Genomic DNA, 21,723 nt, shown 5'->3' with positions numbered 1-21,723 from the left:
TAAATAATTGATAAAATGTTAAATGTTTTATAAAAGCTCAACTTTTATGATTTTACTCAAAAGATGTATTCTAGCGATACAGTAAAGTATGTGATGTCCTCATGATAGAAGAATAGTCGTTGATGAAGCAACTCCTTCAGCTTTTGACATGTTGGACCATTGGATCTTCCTCTGGCACGGTGTCTTGGTGAGACAAGCGTTACCTGAACCAGTCATCAGCAGAAAGTTGATACGTTTGATGTTGTTCCTGCTCTACGTTGTCTTTTAGCTACTAACAAAGTAAACTTATCACTTGTGTCTTGGTGAACTAGTCCATAGTTCCCTGAATGTGACTGGACAAGTGGTGGTAAAGAATGTGTATGGCAATGCTTGTCTTCATCAGTCAAGGCACTGAGTATAAGTGTCAGGAAATGGTGCTGCTGCTGTACAAGACCACCATTTGGAGTATTCTGTGCCGTTCTGGTCACAACAACATGGGAAAGATCTGCAGAGGATGAAGGAGAGGTTCACCAGGATGATGCCTGGTTCAGAGAGAACTAGCTGTAGGGTAAGGTTAGACAAACATGGGTTATTTTCTCTGAACCATCAGAGGCAGAGGGGTGAGCTGGTAGAAGTGTATATTATGAAAGGCATAGATAAAGATGGATAGAGTCTTTATCCCAGGATGGAAATGTCAAATACTGGGAAAAAAGTTTTAAGGTAAGAGCAGGAAAGTTCAAGCGAGATTTTTTTTACACCAAGAGACATGGGTGCCTGGAATGCACTGTGTGAGGAGGAGGGGGAAGCAGATAAAACCACATTTAAGAGGGATGTAGATAGACATGTGAACAGACACAGAATAGAAGGATACAGACTGCATGCAGGCAGATGGGATTAGATAAATTGGGATCATGGTTGGCACAGATATGGTGAGATAAAGGGTCTGTTGTGTGGGTTGTATACAATGTCTATAAAATGAAATTTTGAACTTGTGAGGTTGTATGAACTCCATTATTCTATTGTGGCTGCAGATAGAAGATGTGGGCATTTTGTTGCAATGCCTGCTGATGGATGTGAATTGATACATGTTGTCAGTATATGCTAACTTGATTTATTTATGCTATTTACCAGAATAATTGTGAAAATACAAATTTAAAAAATGAAGAAATTGGTTCACTCTTCACAACTGCTGTTAAGATCATGTAAATAGCAGCAGGGCCATTAAGTCCATTAATGCAATGCTTTTCCAGCATTCAGCCTAATTATTATTACCCTGAGATTTATCATTATCCCTTTCTTTTCTGGTCAAAACCTCAAACTAAGATACGTTCTATCACAGTAATCACAGTGGCAGAAATTGCTTTCTTGAAGTTTCATGCAGTTTCTCCAGATCTGTTTTAATTCCACCTGGAAACAGGTGAAGATTATGCAGGAAGAGTAGTATAAATATCAGTGTTTGGCCCCTTCTACCACTCCTTTAGAAATTCTGCTCCTACCTCTGTTGCCTCCCAGTATCAGTCGAGGGAGGGAGGACTGGGGTCTGGTTGTTTGTAATTTCATTTCTTCCCAGTTAGAGTTGCACAGAATGATGCACAAAGACAGCACCAAATGACAAGTGAAGGGAAGACACTTGAGCACATGAGAGGAAAAAGAGGGTGCTCATGTGCCTGGGAGGGAAGGGAAGGTGGCACTTGGATCCCCAGGATGGAAGAGGGGGTGGTGCTCAAGGCACCACGATGGAAGGGGGAGGGGACGAGCAACCGGGAGGGAAACGAGGGGGAAATGAAAACAACCGGGCTGGGGAAGTGGGGGCTTCAAGTGCCCATGAGTGAAGGGGAGGTGCTTGAGTGCCCAAGAGGGAAGGGGGGGGTGGTGTAGAAACAAGAGCAACTGGGAGGAAATCCATGTGGTGAAAGGATGTCCATGCAAACATCACTGGAGGTGAAGCAGGAGGTTGTGACTGCCGGCAACTCACCAAGGAATGATCAGCAATGTGGTTCGAGCCAATAACAACTATTCCACAGATAAAATAGAAATTACATTTGAAGATATGAATGCAATGACTATCATTTGTTAATGTACTACCCATCATCATGTCTCCTTGTTACAGAAACAAATCTCATGTGAAATGCTGATTGTGGCATTTGGGAGATGGAATGAGATTTGGCCAATGGATTTCAGGGAGATCAAATCGAATTGTTGCAAAATAATGTTTCATCACAGAGTGTAGAATTAAGCACAAAGTACCAAATTGGATTCTTTTGCATGAACACTATTGGAATAGCATTGCATTTAATCTAAACTTTAATTTTGGCATTGCTTTTGAATGGAGTAGTGAGTTGTAAGTTCACTCACTACTTCAAAGGTCACACCAAACAATTTTATGCTTTCCAGTTGTCAGTGAATCTGGGAGGTTTCCTTTAGAGATGAGAGGTGGTCTGCTTCATGTTGTCTCTCAGGAACCTTGTAAACCTAGTCCTGCTCCATCAATGAAGACATTGATTTTACTGTTATACCCATTTTCCCATAGATTTAATATCAGCATTTTTTTTTCTTTTGGCTTCAACACGCATAACAATTATCTTTTAAATTAGTAAACAATACTGTTTGATTTCTTTTCACTATTTCATGTAGTATCGAGGGATTTAATTTTACACATTGCTGCAACTGCTCTGATTAAGCCAAATATTTCATTCAAATGCCTAAACTTGTTTCTTTCTGTTCTGATTTTCAGATACTTGTTAACCCAGAGCATAAGTTTAACAATAGCACTCTATTCAAGAACGTGGTTCTGGTGGCCTGGGATCCTGCACCTTACTCCATAAACTTGCTTAAGGTAAGAGGGACAGACAGAACTATTTATGTTGGGTTTTAATCAATGTGATGGTTTATGTTAATAGAATTAAAATCTGCAGATGTTAAGATGTAATGTCTTTATCACTATAGATCAAGGATGATGGTGCCATCTTAGTTCAGTCATAGCACCTCCATCTCTGTCAGATGGATTCGAGACCTGGACTACAACACTTTGGTGGGGCCACATTTCTGCAGCTGTATTCAGATGAAATATTAAAAAATAAAAGGTGGAGCTGCAATAATGACAGCACTGCTGCTGGTGTGGACCCGAGGAGAACAGGGATCTTGGATACAGTGCTCCTCTGCCAGGTCCTACCACCCAGTCTGACTGCCGATGGCTCCTTGGAGGCTTTAGACAGCCTGTTAAAGGAGCCAATGTTGATTCATTTTAAAATCCTGCAACCACTAAGTCTGAGCGCAAGTTGACTGTGCCCGTATTTGGCAGCAGCCTCGAGTGTTTGCAGATTCTGGGGGAGCAACGGACTGGCGCAGGGCACCAGTAATGGGGAGAACATGCCCCTTCCCTTGGTTAAGAAGAAGCAGAGGACATGACCTCAAGGACTGTGACCATGGTAATGGACCAGTGAGGGGCTTTGATGGCGAGCTGTTGGGGACGTGAGGGCGAGGAATCCACATAGGTTGTGGGTTACTCTCACACCAGGCTGTGGGTTGCTAGAGACTGGCTCATGAGAACTAGATATCAGAACTGGGATTCGAGAGGAAGCTGAGGGAAAGGAGGACTCCCGAAGGACCCTGGGCACTGAAGGCTTCCTCATCATGTCAAGGTTCAAATCTGGGATCAGATTGCCAATGGTTTGAACTGGAGTCTTGTGCATTTGTGAAAGCTGTGGGAGCTCTGGAGGCAAATCTGACGGGACTCTCTTTTACTTTTTTCCTCATGGCAGATCTTTGTCTGCATCATGACAGACTAAAGGCAAATTTGTGTTATATTACATTTTAATTTTATTACATGACATAAAAAGCATCTGATCTGATCTGAAACCAAACCCCCTTTCTGTTTATCTTGTTGTCTTCTTTGGGAAAAACAATCTGACCAAGCATCCTGCAGAAAAACAGAGCCTTCACTTTCCATTGAGAACTGCATTTAGGACAATGAGAATGTCTACATCTAAGATCATTAATTCTCTGAGTAACCAAACCATAAGTTGAATCATTCTGAGATGGAGACTATCCATGAGCTTATTTGCATTTTTTCAATCATTATGATACTGAAGTACAGTAATCCAATAATGTCATGCTACCATAATCACCTCCTACACAAGCAGGAAGGCTTGTTCAAATAACCAAATGATTTTAGCAAAGGAACTTAAAATGTAGCTGTTATTTTCCAAACCTAAGAAACAATGCAGAATAGAGTGATCAAAATAGTGCAAGAAGGGGAAAAGATAAAGGTCAAAATAAACTGTAATAAACAAAGCAAGATGAACTTTCCCTCTGAACTTTACCTGCTCCTGTACTTACTGTTCTCTTAAATCCTTCCCCCACCACCCCGTGTGGTCTCTTTCATCAGTTTCTTCACCTACCCAACTTTTGATCAGTATTCAATTACCTCTTGCCCCTCTCCAGCCTTCCCACTTTACACATCCCTTGATATCTCCTCTTACTATCCTTGTCTCAATAAAGGCATGCGACCCGAAACCTGAAGGCTCCTGACCATTTATGGATGCTTCCTGATATGCTGATTCCCTCCAACTTCTCATCCTTTGCTCAAAATTTCTATATTTATGGTTGTTCTGTGCCAAAAAATAAGATGTTGACTCTTAATCTGCAAACTCCAGAATCTGCAGATTTTCTTGTTTACCAACCTTTTGACCCTGCAAAGCAGAACTGCATTTATCCACAGCAACATTTCTCCTTTAGGACTTGTACCTATTACTGCGATCCTATTCGTCATTCCAACCTGTTCCCCTTGCATGTCTCACAGGTAGCCTGTATTCTACAGAGGTCACTTGTTATTAATAGATCTTTTCTGTTATGTGCTTTAGAGGGATGGAAAATATGCAAACCATTAGTTAATCTATCAAATAGCCCTTATAAAGTTACATTAAAATAAATGTATGTGATGTCAAACTACTAAATGAAATACTGATAAATATTTATGAATGGTATATAATGCTTGCTTTATACCAAATTCGGATATGTCTTAGATAATGGAACTGGTCACTGTCCAGAATAAGAAGTAATTGAAATACAGAAGATTTATGTTCCAAATTTTCATTTTTGCCACTGAGATTACTTCATGCTAATTAATTATTTTCCCTACTGATTACCCCACTCAGTTACCTTGCCATTCCCTCGGCCCACACACAGTGCTTGAATAATACAGCCTACTTGATCTCATTCTTTTTAGCTGATTTGTTGCACGTGCATCAGTCTTCCAATTGCAAATGTGGAGCCTAACTTAAATATTAAAGAAAGTGTCCAAACTCTCCTGGACTGAGGCCATGTGGCGTGTTGGCATATATGTGAAAAGTGGTCCACAATGTGCATTATTTTTTTATTTTCAACCCCTGACTCTCTCCTGTCCATTGTGAGAGGGGAAGAGGAAATTAAAATTCCATATCTGAATCTGACATTGAATTTAATTTTGTGAAAAAGGTTCACTGCTTAATGATTAATCAATTCAATAGCATTATGTATGCTAATATGTTAAAGTCAGCTTGTATTGCGTTCAATGAGAAGAAGGAACAGAAGGAATTTGAAGAACAAGATACTCTTTCAAGAATTTTCTGGTGTATGAAAAGCTGGGCTTTTAGCCTCAAGGATGCACTAACATAGTAGTGAAATGTCTGCCTTCTTCCACCACCATCAACTCAGCTCTCATCTGCATCTCCTCCATTTCCCGCTCGCCTGCCCTGGCCCTGTCTGCCCCCAGGTGCAACAAACATAGAATCCCCTCATCCTCACCTACCACCCCACTAGTCTCCGCATCGAATACATATTCCACCCGAATTTCTGGCACTTTCTATAGGATCCCAACACCAGACACATTTTTCCTTCTTCTCCCCTCTCAATTTTCTGCAGGGACTACTACCTCTGTGATTCCCTTGTGCACTCATCCCTCTCCAACTATCGCCCCAACCCCCAGCACCTTCCCTTGTGGCTGCAGGAGGTGCAATACTTGTGCCCAAACTTCCCTCACCTTGGTCTGGGGCCCCAAAGAGGTCTTTCAAGTGAAACAATGCTTCTCTTGTATATCCACAGGACTTATTTACTGCATCCCTTTGTGGGGTTCTCTACATCGGAGAGACCGTTCGCAGATTGGGAGATCGCTTCGCTGAACATCTCCTCTCCATCTGCAACAATAGAGACCTCCCAGTAGCCATTTTATTTTCTGCCTGGACACTCTCCGGCCAGATGGCATTAGCAATGACTTCTCTGCTTTCTGCTAATCTGGTTGCCTTTTTTCCACTCCTCCTTTCCAGTTTTCTCCCCTCCCTTCCCCACCCAGCCATCCCTTCTTCCTCTGATCACTGTTGTCCCTTCCCTCCCTGCTCCACCTATTATCTCCTGCCTTTGCCCCCACCTTCTCACCCCCTCATGTCCTTTCGTTCAGACGCCTGCCAACATTCTTCTATACCTTGATGAAGGGCTCAAGCGCAAAACATCAGTGATTGTATCTTTACCTTTGCTCCATAAACGACACTGTTTGACCAGCTGAGCTTCTCCAGCTTTTTGTGTTTTTGTAGTAACATGGTAGTTCATCCATAAAATTGGGCTTTTGACCTTGTTCCACAACTGGAGCTGGGGAATTGAATTTCAGTTGATTAAATCTACAAATATCCATAGATTATGGTAACAATTCATCAGGTTATGGGAAAAAAAATATCTGTGTTGATCTGCTGTGCTTACATTGTTTGCCTTGTATTATTACTGCAGGTAATGTGGCTGTTTTTGAAATGTTCTTCAGCTCAATAATCAAGTTCTGGACAGTCATATTGGTGGATATGAGGAGGGTGTTTGCAGCTGGGGCATGAGAAGAGTTAAGAAACTCTCTGACCTCCTTCACTCATACGAAAATCTTAAGAAAAATGCTTCCCACACCCCACTCTTCCTCTACATCTGCTGTAATATGATATCCACGAATGGTACCAACATCTGGTTCTGAAAGAGCTATTACAAATTAACATTGTAAAGTTCTGAAAAATGTCATCAGATACCAGTGTTTGAATCAATGTCTCCCTGAGGCATGAACCTCGTACACAAGCCAAACATCTCTATATTAAAATGGCAAGAAGTGAGAGAGCCTTGGATTTTGCTCCACCTCCAATGACTCCATTCCCAAGCTACCACTGCTCCCACCCGTATCATTCTTCAATTCAAAAGTAATTTTTTGATGAAAAATTATTTTGTAATGTTTTGAGTTCTTTAAGGATACTGTATAATTTTACATTTTTGTTTTCTTTCTGTGGTATTATCTTCAGTACAAATGGGTAGCAAATGGATCAGGACAGCAAGTACGAGAAGAGAATGGAGAGGGAAAAGGAGGCAGGGAATTTGAGTTGAGCAAATTGAAGGAGCTACTAGCATACAAGAATTAGTAAAATATTAGCTGTGTTTGGGGGGAGGAAAAGATCTTATTGTTCAATAATAGGAGCTGATTTTCAATGATTGAGATAACCCCAACTTTTAAAATGGATCTGATATCCTGATTTATTACATTTGATAAAATATGATTTTAAAAAGGTTATGATCTTTCAAAAAGTAAGCAGATTTTTATCATTCAAATTGGACAAAGCTTTGACATTTAGAGAGAAAACAGAGATGTGTAGATTTCTGCATTTTGAGATTTAATGAGAGATAAAATGTCTTGGCTTATCAATATTAGCAGATTGTTGTGTTGAAAATTCCCGTCACAGGATTATGTGTGCAATGTTCCGTAGATTTTAAATGCAGCCTGGAATCCCTTCAAATATATTTTGGGTTTAACAGGTAGAAGTGCAATCAGTAACACCTCATTTACAAACAGAAAGTCACAATTGTCACAGATAAATAATCCAATGTACCAAACAGCACTGCTGGTGGGCACTTTCACTTCTCTGCTCTGACCCTTATTCTTTTATTCATTTTCTTCCTCTTTTCATGGTTTATGGGAATTTTAAAGAATGCTTACCACTTTGGATCTGTTCTTCCTACATGCTAATCATATCATTGTTTGAATTGACTTTAACTCTTGATCTGTTGCCGCTGGTTTGTACTGCCACACCATCCAAAACTAAGGAGTAAACCTTTACCTCTGCAACCAGGACTACACAAAATGGTGCTAGAACATGGCGACTTTCTGTGAACTACTTCTAGCAGATCCTCCCCTTGTATGTAGGAAAGCCTACAGTGTTGTTTTATTGTAACACTGCCTTTATTCTTGGATAACCTGCTGCAGAATGTAGAGATTGATTTGCCTGGATAGCATGCAATACAAAGATTTTCACTGTACATCAATGCACATGACAATAAATCAATTTAAGGCATTTCCATCATTATCAAACACTGCTGCTTTAGAGTATGCAGAGGCTGATTTCCAGCAAGAGATGATCTTTTTGTTTGTTGTCACACTTTTAAATATTCAGCTGCCAAGCTGAGTGCTGAAGCCTAGATTTCATAAAGTTTTACTTGACAGAATAACAAACACATTAAATCTTGGAGAGACAAGAAAATCCGATGCTCAATGCCGAGCAAAAGTTGAAGTTCTCCCATTTTGAGTAACCCCCTTGCGTCTGTCAAAATTGCAGCTGACTGATTTTCGGCATACCTGTAGAAGGGCTCAGGCCTGACATGTCAACTGCCCTTTACTTCTTGTGACCTGCTGAGTTTCTCCAGCACTCTTGCGTACTGCATCACTGCCATCGGGAGAATTTCTGGTTTACCCCTCTACCTTTCTCTTCTTCTGATCTACCCACACCCTCTTACCCACTATTCTTTTAAAACTCTCCATTACACAGTTTCTTTTCACCCGCACACCAACCCACTGGGTCCCCAGTCCCCACTGTTCTCATCTGCCCACCATCCCTCCCTATTCTGGTTCCACTCATCACCTTCCATTCTTTACAGATTCCTTAATATCAGCAACATTTTGTTGCTCCAATTACCTCCCAGTCTCTGTTGCTGCCTCCTCCCCTCCATCTGCCTGACACCAGCTTTTCCAATCAAAATGGAGCTTCTTAGCTAATTTGTCAATCGCACCTTTACCTATTGAATCAAAGTAAATAAACATCTTTTTTACTGTCAGCCTGTGTGTGGCAATAAGATCTGGTGCATTAGCATCTCACAGATATTGACGTAAAGTTGCCACTTCCAAAGGCAGCCTCTTTACCACCCATGAAATGTTTTATTTAATTGTCCTTAAAGTTTGTGCAGTTTAGAATGTTTTTTTATTTCTTAAGACTCTTTCCTATTTCAATTTATTGTCTAACTTGGTTTCTGCACAGGTTGCTGTGGAACTGTATTTTTAATGCTAATCTTAGATGACTTGCATTCCCTTCTGACCTTAGAACCATAGTGCAGTGCAGTGTGATGGATATATTATCTTTTATATTGTATATAGATATGTTTTAAAGGAGATAGATTGCAGGGTTTTAGAGTGTAGGTCACAAACAAACAAACACTTTACAAAACAGATCTCATTTAAAATGCAAGAGCTTTGCTGAAAGTCAGTAATGTGGGTGCCGAGAGCCTTTGCAAAGACAATAAAACAATGAGACTGCTTTGCTAAAGAACTTCAAAAGCAGGTGTAAATGGATTATTGTTTTGAAAGCAATAGTTAAACAGGCTTGGAAGATTGGGTCCAGTGCTGCAATCTGTCTGGTTCCAGTTTGCTGTTCTAAGAGGATCATGAGGTTCAGCCTGTTGAAAACCCTTGTGGTCCATATGAGAGGAAATGACTGGCTAGAGTGTTTCACCTGAAATAAGGGAAACAGAAAAGGAACTCTGTGGTGACCTGAAAGAAAGAGATAATCATCTAGAAAACCCTGATGGGACAAGTTTCTTCAGCAAGACACTGAAGTGGCTGGTTACAAGGAATCAGTTGTGGGTGTCCAGCGAAAAACAAATCTCTCTTTGAAAATTGACAAGAACCTTCCTGAGTGGTAACCATTTACCTTTCAAGCACCAAAGCCTGGTGAAATTCATAAATATTAAATTCTGTGCACAGTATAAGAATTGCCTGATACCGGTGAACTTGGAGGAGTGAGAAGTGAGATTGGACTGTGAATCAAAGAACTTTTCTGAACTTGTACATATTACTTACATGTGCACTTAGAATTAGAAGGGGGCTAAGTTAGGTTAGGTTGTTAACAGTAATAAGTTAAAGTTTGATCCTGTTTTTATGTTTAAAGAAAATTAAAAGTAACTTTTGTTTTAAGTAACATTTGTCTTGGTGAATTTCTATTGCTGGGTTTTGGGGTCCTCTAGGCTCGTAACAACAGAAATGGGCCCTTTGGTGCTACCAGTCTGCCAAATTATTTTCCTGCCTAGTCCCACTGACCTGCAACTGTACCATATCCCTCCCATCCTTGTACATTATCTTAAATTTCCAAATAAAGCCTGCATTACCAATTCATTTGGCAGCTTGTTCCATAGTTGCACCATTCTCTGCATGAAGATATTCCCTTTAAACTTTTCATCTTTCACCTTTAACCCATGTTCTCTAGATTTTATCTCCCCTAACTTCAGTGGAAAAAAAAATCTGCGTGTATTCTCCCTATCTATACCCATCATAATTTTGTATATCTCTAGCAAATCTCCCATTTTTCTGTCCTGATCTGTAACCTTTTCCGTTCTTCAAGATCTGGCAACATCCTTATTAATCTCATCTGCATTCTTTCAATTCTATTAATATCCTTCCTGTAGTCTGGTGACCAAAACTGCACACAACATTCCAAATATGGCCTCACCAATCTGTTATACAACCTCACCAAAACGTTCCAATTCCTACACTCATTGCTTTGATTTATGTAGGCCAATATGCCAAAAGCTCTCTTTACGACACCACTATCAGGAATTTTGTATTTGAATTTCCAGATCCTTCTTTTCCTCCATGCTCTTCAGTGCCCTAACATTTACAGTGTATGTTCTACCGAGGTTTGTCCTTCCAAAATGCAACACTTCACACTTGTTTGCATTAAATTCTATTTGCCATTTTACAGCAGTTCCAAAAGGTTGGGTTCAGGTTGAAATTGAGGCAGATTAAAATGTTCCCTCCTTAAAGATGTGTCCCAAAAAGCAAAGATAATTATGGTACCAAGCTTCTGTTTAAAGTTATGTTACTCTAATGGTAAACAGTAATTTGGGGTAAATGGATAATGTATTAATCAGGCTTTCTCAACCAAATATTTAACCACTGCTGTGTATATATGCCTGCAGGTGTAATGACGTCATCACTCATATATACTGTGTGCTGCTGGGAACTATTTTAGATTTGTATTAAACAATGAATGAAGCATCATATATCTATTTACAGTGCACTTCTAAACCTACAATACATTACAACCACATTTTGAACTTTATAAGTTAATTTCTCTAAACAAATCCTTTTTATTTTTTAATATTTTATTTTAGTTTTCACAGACGTACAAAATCCAATAAACAAAGCCATTTCATGTACATATGCATGCCCAAAGTCTCTATTTGTCTAACCCCCCACTGCACCCGCCATAGTGAATACATTCCAGAAACTTATCTCGATCCCACTTATCATGGGGCTTCACGACCTCTATCAAGACCTGTAATGAAAAAAAACCAAGGCAATGCCATTCAAAGAAAGACACTCAAGAAAAAGAATCAAATCAACGTATATAGGCCCTCCAAAATAATTAAAAAAAGAAGAAAAAAATAAAATAAATAAATAACAAATTAAAAAAAAGAAAAAATTAGAAAAAAAAGCATTATAATTTTTTTCTTCATAAGTGGTTGTTATATTCAGAATATTTACATTTTGATTTACATTGATTAGATTTTAATATGTATGCTTCATTTTTCTTTTTTTTTCTCTTTTTTTCATGGCTCTCCTTAGGAGAGTTGGCTGAAGGGGGGGGGGTTCTCTTTTTTCTCTCTTTTTTCTTTTATATAGAATATAAAATGTAATATTAATGATATGTTACTTATTACCTATATCTTGAGTGAATAAATAAAGTTTAAAAAAAAAGAAAAAGAAAATGAAGAAACTGAAAAAGAAAAGGGCTGGTACATCATCTGGGCCAAGTCCTATTTCCATAATCACACCTCTGGCCATACTGGGATAATTTAACCTTATCCCTATTTAAAAGGGGGAAAAATCAACCTATCTGAGTACCAATGTACTGCAAGTAAGATTGCCAAATTCTAATGAATGTGTCATATTTTCTCTAAACAAATCTTGTGCCCATTTTTTTCTGTGGATTTTAAAATTGAGGAAGGTTTTCTGAAAATTCCTTAGTTCTGAAAAATATTTGTTGCTTGGGCCACCTAGACTAGTTTGCTGTAAGGACATAAGGGAAAATATTTTCTGCCGAGAATTCCAGGCTTTTGACTCTTCAAATGACGGATGCATTTGGTTATGGAATCAAGGGACTTAGAAAAAGGGTCTTTGTCTCTCCATGTTGACCATGTAGATATACTACAAGTAGCGGCAATGATAGTGTAGGGGCAGCACTGTTAGTGTAGCCATTAGTGCAATGCTATTAAGGTGCCAGCAACTTGGGTTCAAATCCAGTGCTGTCCACAATGAGTTTGTACATTCTCCCTATGTCTGCATAGATTTCCCCTGGGTGCTTTTAACATTTTGGGTTTATTACCTTTCAGTGGACCTCCAGTTCATCCTATCAAAACTGTGTCTCTTGACAGAAGTGATGGACTCCCATCTTTGTCTAAGATTCTACAATAGAGGGTAAATTGTACAAATTGGCACAGGACCTGTACATGTATCAGTTTATTCACAGAATTGTAGTTGTACTCTTTACAGTTCATGACTAACTTAACTTACAATATTTGATCAAATTGGTTATGGTCATCAGGGTCATAAGGCTAACAGTTGCTGGTTTTATCTGAATGTTACATTTATACAAAAATACTAGTTTTGTTTCACAGTTCTGTAAACAATGAGAGTAGAAGGAAATAATATATTTTCTTTCTGCTTTGAGCTGCATCATTGAAAGAGAGAGTTTTGATCCCTTTTAACTCGCACCCTATGCTCAACAGTGGTACAAGAAGCCAGATTACAACCTATTCACGCCCTATTTGCGATACAGAAGAAAGAACCCTGACCAGCCCTTCTACATTCTTCATCCAAATTTTGTCTGGCAGATTTGGGATATAATCCAGGAAAATACTCAGGAAAAGATACAGCCAAATCCCCCCTCATCTGGCTTCATTGGTAAGTTCTGCTTACTTCCTTTCCCAAAGTCAAATACTGCAGGGGCTGGAATTCTGAAATTCAACACAAAATGCTGGAAATGTGCAACAGTTTTTTTTTGTTGGTGATGTTATTTCAGAACTGGATGTCCACTGAAAGGTAATCAACCCAAAATGTTAAAAGTTGTTGACCACCCTGCTGAGTATCTCCAGCATTTTCAGTCTTATCTTCAGACTTTCTGATTTGTCATGCTACAATTTTTAACTTTCAAATGATATACTGGAAAACTGAACCTATAGATATTTAAATTTTTTTAAATGATATTGGAAGTGAAAAATGGATGTGGGTTAAGGGTAAAAGAAGAAATATTTAAAGGGAATTTCAGGGGGAATTTTTTTGCGCAGAGAGTGATGGGAGTTTGGAATGAACTGCCAGCTGAAATGGTGAATGTGAGACATTTAAGAAAAATTTGGATAGGTACATGGATGGGAGGGGTATGGAGGGCTATAGTCTGCGTGCTGGTCAATGGGTCTAGGCAGATAATAGTTCAGCATAGACTAGATGGGCCAAAGTGCCTATTTCATCGCTGTAGTCTTCTATGATATGAAATGTGCTACATAAACCCCATATGCCTATGTATTGTTAAAAATTAGCAATAAACAATTACTATTTTAGAGTCCAACAAAAGAAAAGGCATTTTGCATGCAATTTTGAGAACAATTAGAGATTTTATTAAATTAAAGTTAAATTACTTGTAAAGGTCTTAGCTCAAATGATAAACACATGCAAGAAATAATGAAATATTCCATCAGGAATACATGACAGTTAACTTTTGCCAGTTTAAAAATATTTATGGAATTGTCAACAAGCCTTAATGCATAACTCCTGGTTAGAACAGAGAAGTGCATTAGCTTGCTTGACTTGCTTGCATTTAAGCATCAAGAATTAGAACAACATTTGGAAGAAAATTCACGTAGAAAGGAAAAAAACAAATTACCAACTACCAAAATTATTATTGACGCAAAATCAACTAATCCCTTTCACAATAGATAACCTTTCCTTTAGAGAATGGGAGAGAAAAGGGATCAAAAGAATAGAAAATTGTTTTTTGGGAAATAATTTATTATCTTTTGAACAAATGAAGTACAAATATGGTATAACTCACAGTACAATGTTTGCATTACCACCAACTGAAAACCTACTTAAAGGACAAATTGGGAAGCAGCTTTGAATATGTGATTACAGACACGATGATAATTAAAAGATTTATAACAAACATGTACATCAAGCTGCAAGAGAAAGAGAAAGATGAAATAAGCTGTAATCCCAAACAAAAGTGGGAACAAGATCTAAACATAAAGATAAAAAATGAAAAATGGGAAAAGCTATGCTCCGGAACTATGAGAAATACAATAAACACGAGGTTATGCATGATACAATATAATTGGTTACACAAGCTATACATCATGCCCCAAAAGTTAAATAAATGGGACCCAACAGTATCAGATAGATGTTTTCACTGTAAGAAGGAAACTGGAACAACAGTACATGCAATTTGGGCATGTGAGAAAGTGGAAAAGTTTTGGGAAGATCTAAATCAGGTATTAAATAAAATCACAAAAAGCAACATACCAAAAAATCCAGAGATCTTTCTTCTAAGTAATATAAGAAGTAAAGAATTAGGCCTTAAACTGGATGAAGCACAAAAAATATTTATTATGATAGCCTTAGCTGTAGCAAAAAAATGTATAATGTCAACCTGGAAATCAGAAGAGAGCCTGAGAGTACAGCAATGGTACATGGAAATGAATAAATGTATTCCATTGGAAAAAAATAACATATAATTTAAAAAATAAAGTCACAGTATTCGAACAAATTTGGGAACCGTACACGGAACACAATAGAAAGGTCTTGCCTTGGACCTACACCCCCTAAGATGACAGAACTGACCCAGTATGTAAAAGTAGATGACACAATTTTCTTGTGTATTTTCATTGCGTGATGACATTGTTTAATGGGTTTATTGTATTGTATATTGAATGTTTAGCGGGTGGGGAGGGGGTGGGAAGAAGAGAGGGAAGGGAGGGGATAAAAGGGGAGAAAATGACGCTGTGTATATTTAAGAAGGAAATGTTTGTGTGTATTTTTGGTTGATATGGTTCATAGTGTGAAAAATAAAAAAAATTAAGCATCAAGAATGAGCAGTGCCCTCTGAGTAAGGGAAATAACTAATTTCTAAGGGGAGGAGTGCCCTCCGAGTAAGGGAAATAACTAATTTCTAAGAATGAGCAGTGCCCTCCGAGTAAGGGAAATAACTAATTTCTAAGGGGAGGAGTGAGGGATGGATAATTTGAAAGTGAACACCAACAACCAGAAAGAGCAGAGAATGGACAGGATGTTAAATATTCTGCAAGACTTTTATTTTGTTAGATATTAATTTTTGAAGATATCCATGTATGATATAGTTCTGTTGCAATTCATCAAACTTAACACATTTTTAAGGAGGTCTATTTAAAAGTAATATCAAATTTCGAAGGTCCCAGGGTTGTCTGAAGAGGACTGTTAACATTCTGTGTTGAAGTGTTAATTTAAAACAGATTAGTTACAATTAGTTACTGCTTCATTGAGCCAGCTCCTTTCCTCAGTATGTTTAATAGAAAGATCCTGTTGTGAGGGAGAACAAGAACCTTAAAGTTTATACTGCACCTTTAACAGTTTTTGAACACCCGCATCCAAATTATGTTTTGAAATGTAGTCACTGTTATGAAGCTCATTGTAATTTCTTTTCCTGCACAAAATTTGTACTTTAAATTTTATATTTTTGCTTTGAAATGATAAATTATTTTTATTAATTTCAATGCAAAATCTGTAGTGATAGAAAAAAAAGATGGAACCTTACAGCAGGGACTCATTGCGTGCAGCTCCGACCGGAATCATCAGATATTCTAATTTAGAACTATTACAGCTCAAACACACAGCCACAGAAACTGACATACTTGTAACGTTGAATTAAATATTTTGGAAAACTAAGCGATGGTCAGGAGTGACATAAACTCCGACAGACTGTGGGCGATTCAAGAAGCCAGCGTTTGGGCCCTTTAAGGAAGACCTGACCACGCAGATGCAGAGGGAGTTGGCTACAGTTTAAACTATGACACCAGGCCTTGAGGCCTCTGCTCCCTTCCATCTTCCTGGCCAATGTACAATCTTTAGAAAATAAACTGGATGAACTCAAAGACAGACCACAGCAGCAGAGGGATATCAGGAATTGCTGTGTGATGTCTTTCAACATGGCTGAACTTGGGGCATTCCAGTTACAGCATTACAGCCCAAGTGTTTCCCCTTCCACTGCGAGGACTAGACACCAGCTTCAAGTAAAGGCAGAGTCAGAGGTGTTTGCATCACCATCATCAATTCATTGTGATGCAATGTCAGTCCTGCTCCACCAGTCTGGAACACCTGGTAATCAAGTGTTATCCATTCTATCTGCCCAGGGAGTTTTCTACCATCATCTTGGTTGCTGTGTACATTTCACCCCAGGCTAACATTAGGCTGAAACTGGAGGGGCTAAGTACTGTAATCAGCAGCCACGAGACTGATGCCTTTCCAATCATTGTAGAGGACCTGAAGAAATCTCTGATAAACTATCACCAACCTCTTACCTCCTCAACCAGAGGAGCCAACATTACTGGACCACTACTACACCACCATCAAGAATGCCTACTGAGCCATCCCACGCCTGCACTTTAGCGTCAGATCACCTGGCTATTCTTCTACTCCCAGCATACAAGCAGGGATGGAGGACAACAGTACCAGTGGTGAAGACTGTGCAAGTTTGGTCAAGGGAGGTGGAGGAACACCTGCAGGACTGCTTTGAATCAGTTGACTGGATCATATTTGAGAACTTGTCCTCAAACTTGAATGAATATGCCACAGCTGTCACTGACTTCATTAGAACCTGTGGATGAGTGTGTGCCCACATGTACATACTGTGAGTACCCAAACCAAAAGCTATGGATGAATTAAAGGATTTTCAACCTGCTGATGGCTAGGCCGATGGCGTTCAATTCTGATGACCCAGATTTCTAGGTACGACTTACAGAAGGCTATCTTACTAATAAAGAGATAACTCTGAGGTAGCGAGAAACCATGTCATATTCTTGCCTGCTATGGCAAGACTTGCAGGCCATTATATCCTACAAGACAAAGGCTAACATAATAAATGGCTGTGATGCTACACTATCCGATGAGCTGAACAGCTTTTTTGCTTGATTTGAAAAGGTAAATTCAATGGTACCAAAGAGAAACCGTGCAGAAGCTGGCAAACCTATGATATCTGTCTCTGAGGCTAATGTCAGACCATCTTTCAAGAAGGTGAACCATAGAACATAAGAAATAGGAGCAGGTGTAGGCCATCTGGCCCTTTGACTCTGCTCTGCCATTCAATAAGATATTGGCTGATCTGATGATAGGCTCATACCCAATTTCCTGTCCACATCTAAAGCATAAATTGGAAAAGGTCTGGTTTAATTTATTTAGCTTTTGTGGTGTCAAGTATATCTGATGAATAAAATTATATTGTACCAACCTATACCTCACATTAATTGTGCTTTTTATACTTTCTCCACACAACTCAATCCATTTGCCTTCTTGATATCGGCAAACCAACATATTATGATTCATGCACAAGCACTCCCAAGTCCTTCTGCATGGCAGTATGCTGCAACCACTTCCCATTTAAATGATAATCTGATCTTCATTTTTTTCCTTCCAAAGTGGATAACCTCACATTTATAAACATCGTACACCATCTGCCAGACTCTTGCTCACTCACTTAACCTACCTTTATTTTTCTGCTGACTCTCCATTATCCTCTGCACAATTTGCTTTTCCACTTAATTTAGTGTCATCAGCAAACTTGGACACATTACACTCTGTCCCCTTTCCAGGTGGTTAATGTACATTATTAACAGTTACTGACCCAGTATCAACTCCTGCGGACTGCTGACCACTGATTGCTAACAAGATAAATATCCATGTATCCCTACCCTCTGCTTTCTAATGGTTAAGTAATCTCTATCCATGCTAATACATCACCCCAACTCGATGCATCCTTATCTTATTGATAAGTCTTATATGGCACCTTCTTGAATGCCTGGAAATTCAAGTAAACCATGTCCATCTGATCCCCTTATCTATGCACTCATTATATTTTTAAATTTGATGCACAGCATGATAACAGGCCCTTCCGGGCCATGAGCCCGTACTACTTAATGTCGGTTGGTTATCCTCAAAAAAAAGCTCCAGGAAGTTTGTCAAATAGGCCTTCCTTTGGTGAATCAATGCTGCATCTGCCTGATGGATCCAATTTGCTCCAGATGCCTCGCGATTTCTTCTTTAATGATAGGTTCAAGCATTTTCCCAACTACAGATGTTAAACCACCTGGACTATTACTTGCATTTTGCCTACCTGCTTTTTTTGAACAGTGGTGTGACAGTTGCTATCATCCAATCTGTTGGGACTTGCCCAGAGGCCAGAGAATTTTAGTAAATTATCACCAATGCCTCTACTATAACTTCTGCCATTTCTTTCAGTATCCTGGGATGCATTCCATCGGGATCAGGGGACTTCTCCATCTTTAGGCCCACAAGTTTACTCAGCACTACCTCTTTAGTGATGGCTATTGTATCCAGGTCCTCACCTCCCATCATATCCATAACATCTATCTTTGACGTGGTAGACGTGTCCTTCACCATGAATACTGACACAAAATATTAATTCAAAGCCTCAGCCATTTTTTCATTACCCGAAACCATTTCCCACTTCTCATCCTCCAAGGGACCTATCGCCCAGCGACACTTGTATCTACTGTGATGAAATGCTTTAAAAGATTGGCTAGAATTAACTTGTACTCAAGCAAAGATCTGGAAACAGTGCAATTTGCTTTCTGCCACAATCACTTTGCAGCAGGTGCAATCTTACTGGTTCTCCCCTCAGACCTAGATCATCTAGACAACAGCAACACTTACATCAGGCTGCTTTTCATCAATTACAGCTCAACTTCCAACACCATCATCCCTACAGAACTGATCAGCAAGCTTCAAAACCTGCACCTCTCTCTGCACTGTGTAAAAATGATCTGCAAGTGTCAACATGTCCCAAAACAATTTATACTAACATTTCTCTTGGGGCTGATATGCAACTTTTGTCCTATTTCCATGAAATATTTTGATAATGTGGATAGATTCTGTTTTTAAAAGCATTTTTTTGATGCAAATACTGAAGATAATCGTGTATTTTTATTTTTTTCCCAGGAATTCTCATAATGATGACTTTGTGTGATAATGTCAATATCTATGAATATATTCCTTCCATCAGACAGACTGATCTCTGTCATTACCATGAGCGATATTATGATGCAGCCTGTACCTTCGGTGCCTACCACCCCTTGCTCTATGAGAAATTGTTGGTCCAACGGATGAACAAAGGGATGGAAGCAGATTTATATACAAAAGGCAAGGTTATTCTACCTGGTTTTAGTACTATGAAGTGTTCTAGTGAATATTGAATCTTGGCCTGCAGAAAGATCATTGCTTTTGTACATGACGTAGATACTTCTTAAATTAGCTTAAATAAAATACTTGAAATGAGGAATTAGGAATAATTTTGGCAATTTTTTGTGAGATGGTCTTTCACAAAATGACCATCTAAAATAAAGTCAAACTTCGATAAAGATTTAATGCATAGATTGAAAATTAATTCCCTTTCTTTTGTACCACCATAATTTTGGCAAGAGCTCATTTGTACAAAACATTGTTAATTTTATTCTCAAAACACAGGCATAGTGATGTAACAGATGGAACTCTTATTGAACCATTTAACTTTTATGATAATCATTTCCAGAAGTTAAGTTTGCCATAGTGAAATACATGGAGGTAAATTTCAACAATTTTTCAAACATAACTTCTTATCATTCAATATTACATAAGGAAAATTTGAAAATGAGCTGATTTCTAGGCGCTAACAATTCCTGGATGAAAGAATGATGTTGTTACAGAAAGTAATATTTTTGTAGCAATTTCCTCAGTGAAATATAAAAGAAAATAAGCAGTGTAAATTGGAATGCTGATTTGCACAACTAGTTGAATGTATTTCAACCTCTTAAAAAGTTGTTCTGAAGTCAAGTTCATGAAAATTCAATGTATTTTCCAAATGTTAAGGATGGCCTTTCAATTGGATGGTGAAATAGGTGGGATCTGATTATCCAGCTATCTCTCTCGAACTTTGCCTAATTTTCCATGTAATGGCAAAAGGTGGAAAAAAATCTAACCTTCAGATTGATCAGATATTGCTGATATTTAATTTTGTATATTGCATGACATTAAATGGATAATGTGAAACATGAACTATGATTTATCACTAGAAAATTGCTATAAAGATCACAGTTCTGATACCGACATTTACTGATAGATCAGAAATAATCAGGGCTCCCACAGTTGGTAAAATTTGTAATATTACACAATTAGACAATCACATCATGTTACTGAAATAAAGACATAAACATTTCAAATGTATTTTTCCATGATTAGAAATTACAGTAATTTACTTTACATTTATTAGTAGTACTTAGCTTAATGTTTCCTGTTAAAATCCAACAGTAAATATCGAGATTCTTAATTCAAACCATCTATTTCAGTAAGTTTTAATAATACTAATTTAATTCACTGGGGACCGATCCAATAATGTATTCTTGACATGTTCATAAACCATAGGGCAAAACGGGAGAGATTATCATTTGTTTTTAACAACACGTCCAAGTTAACATCCATCCTACTGGGCAATGCCTTGCCTCAAAAGACTTTCCACTGGGTAGTTGATGCATCACCTTTTTTAGATTGTGAGCAGAACAGAATCTTATGATGTGCAAATGCCTAACCACAAGTTTGAAGGGCAGCTGGAAAGACCACATGCAATCCATTCTCCAATCAGTTAAGCCATCATTTCAATCAAAAAGGTTTACAGTAAAATCCAGGAATAGCTAGAGTGCCCAAGAAAATTGTATTATTGTCACCTAGTCGCTTTCTCTATTTTAACAATCATTTCAATCAAAAAGGTTAAAAATAATTATGTAATTTTTTTAATGAGCCAGGAATAGCCAGAGTGTCCGAGAAAATTGTATTATTGTCACCTAGTGACATTCTCTATTTCAACAGATGAAAGATTTTTTTGAACATTTGAAAGATTTTTGACAGCTTGATTTTCAAAGATTTTTTAAAAAATGAAAAAGAGAATGTGATGCAATTTTTAACAAGCAAATTTTCCATCTCCTAGTGCTTTGTGCAATGATCAACAGTGAAATAAATGGGGTCTTGAATCGTAGAGGGTCCAAATGGCAACTTCCCCAGCCACACTGGGCCCTGCCCTTGGACCTCATTGCTTAACATTTGAGGACTGGTCTCTAACTAGTGAACCCAATCTATGCAAGTCATTAGTTGCTTCCACAAAAATAACAGAAAATACAAGTTGGCCAAATGGTGGGAAT

General features: G+C 38.4%; 1 protein-coding gene across 1 annotated transcript in view; it reads left to right on the top strand.

Annotated features, from left to right (window-relative positions):
* st6gal2a (ST6 beta-galactosamide alpha-2,6-sialyltranferase 2a) overlaps positions 1-19,826 on the top strand; it is a 35,029-nt gene extending 15,203 nt beyond the window's left edge. Inside the window, exons 3-5 of the mRNA XM_069891133.1 lie at positions 2,714-2,815; positions 13,027-13,201; positions 19,496-19,826. Coding sequence (XP_069747234.1) covers positions 2,714-2,815; positions 13,027-13,201; positions 19,496-19,749 — 531 coding nt within the window. The 3' untranslated portion in view covers positions 19,750-19,826. The remainder of the gene's footprint in view (positions 1-2,713; positions 2,816-13,026; positions 13,202-19,495) is intronic.
* The last annotated feature ends 1,897 nt before the right edge of the window (positions 19,827-21,723 follow it).

The sequence above is a fragment of the Narcine bancroftii genome, chromosome 7 (genome assembly GCF_036971445.1).
Source record: "Narcine bancroftii isolate sNarBan1 chromosome 7, sNarBan1.hap1, whole genome shotgun sequence".
NCBI lineage: Eukaryota > Metazoa > Chordata > Chondrichthyes > Torpediniformes > Narcinidae > Narcine > Narcine bancroftii.
The sequence above is the reverse complement of the archived record's forward strand: the minus strand, read 5'-3'. Positions and strand labels throughout refer to the sequence as shown.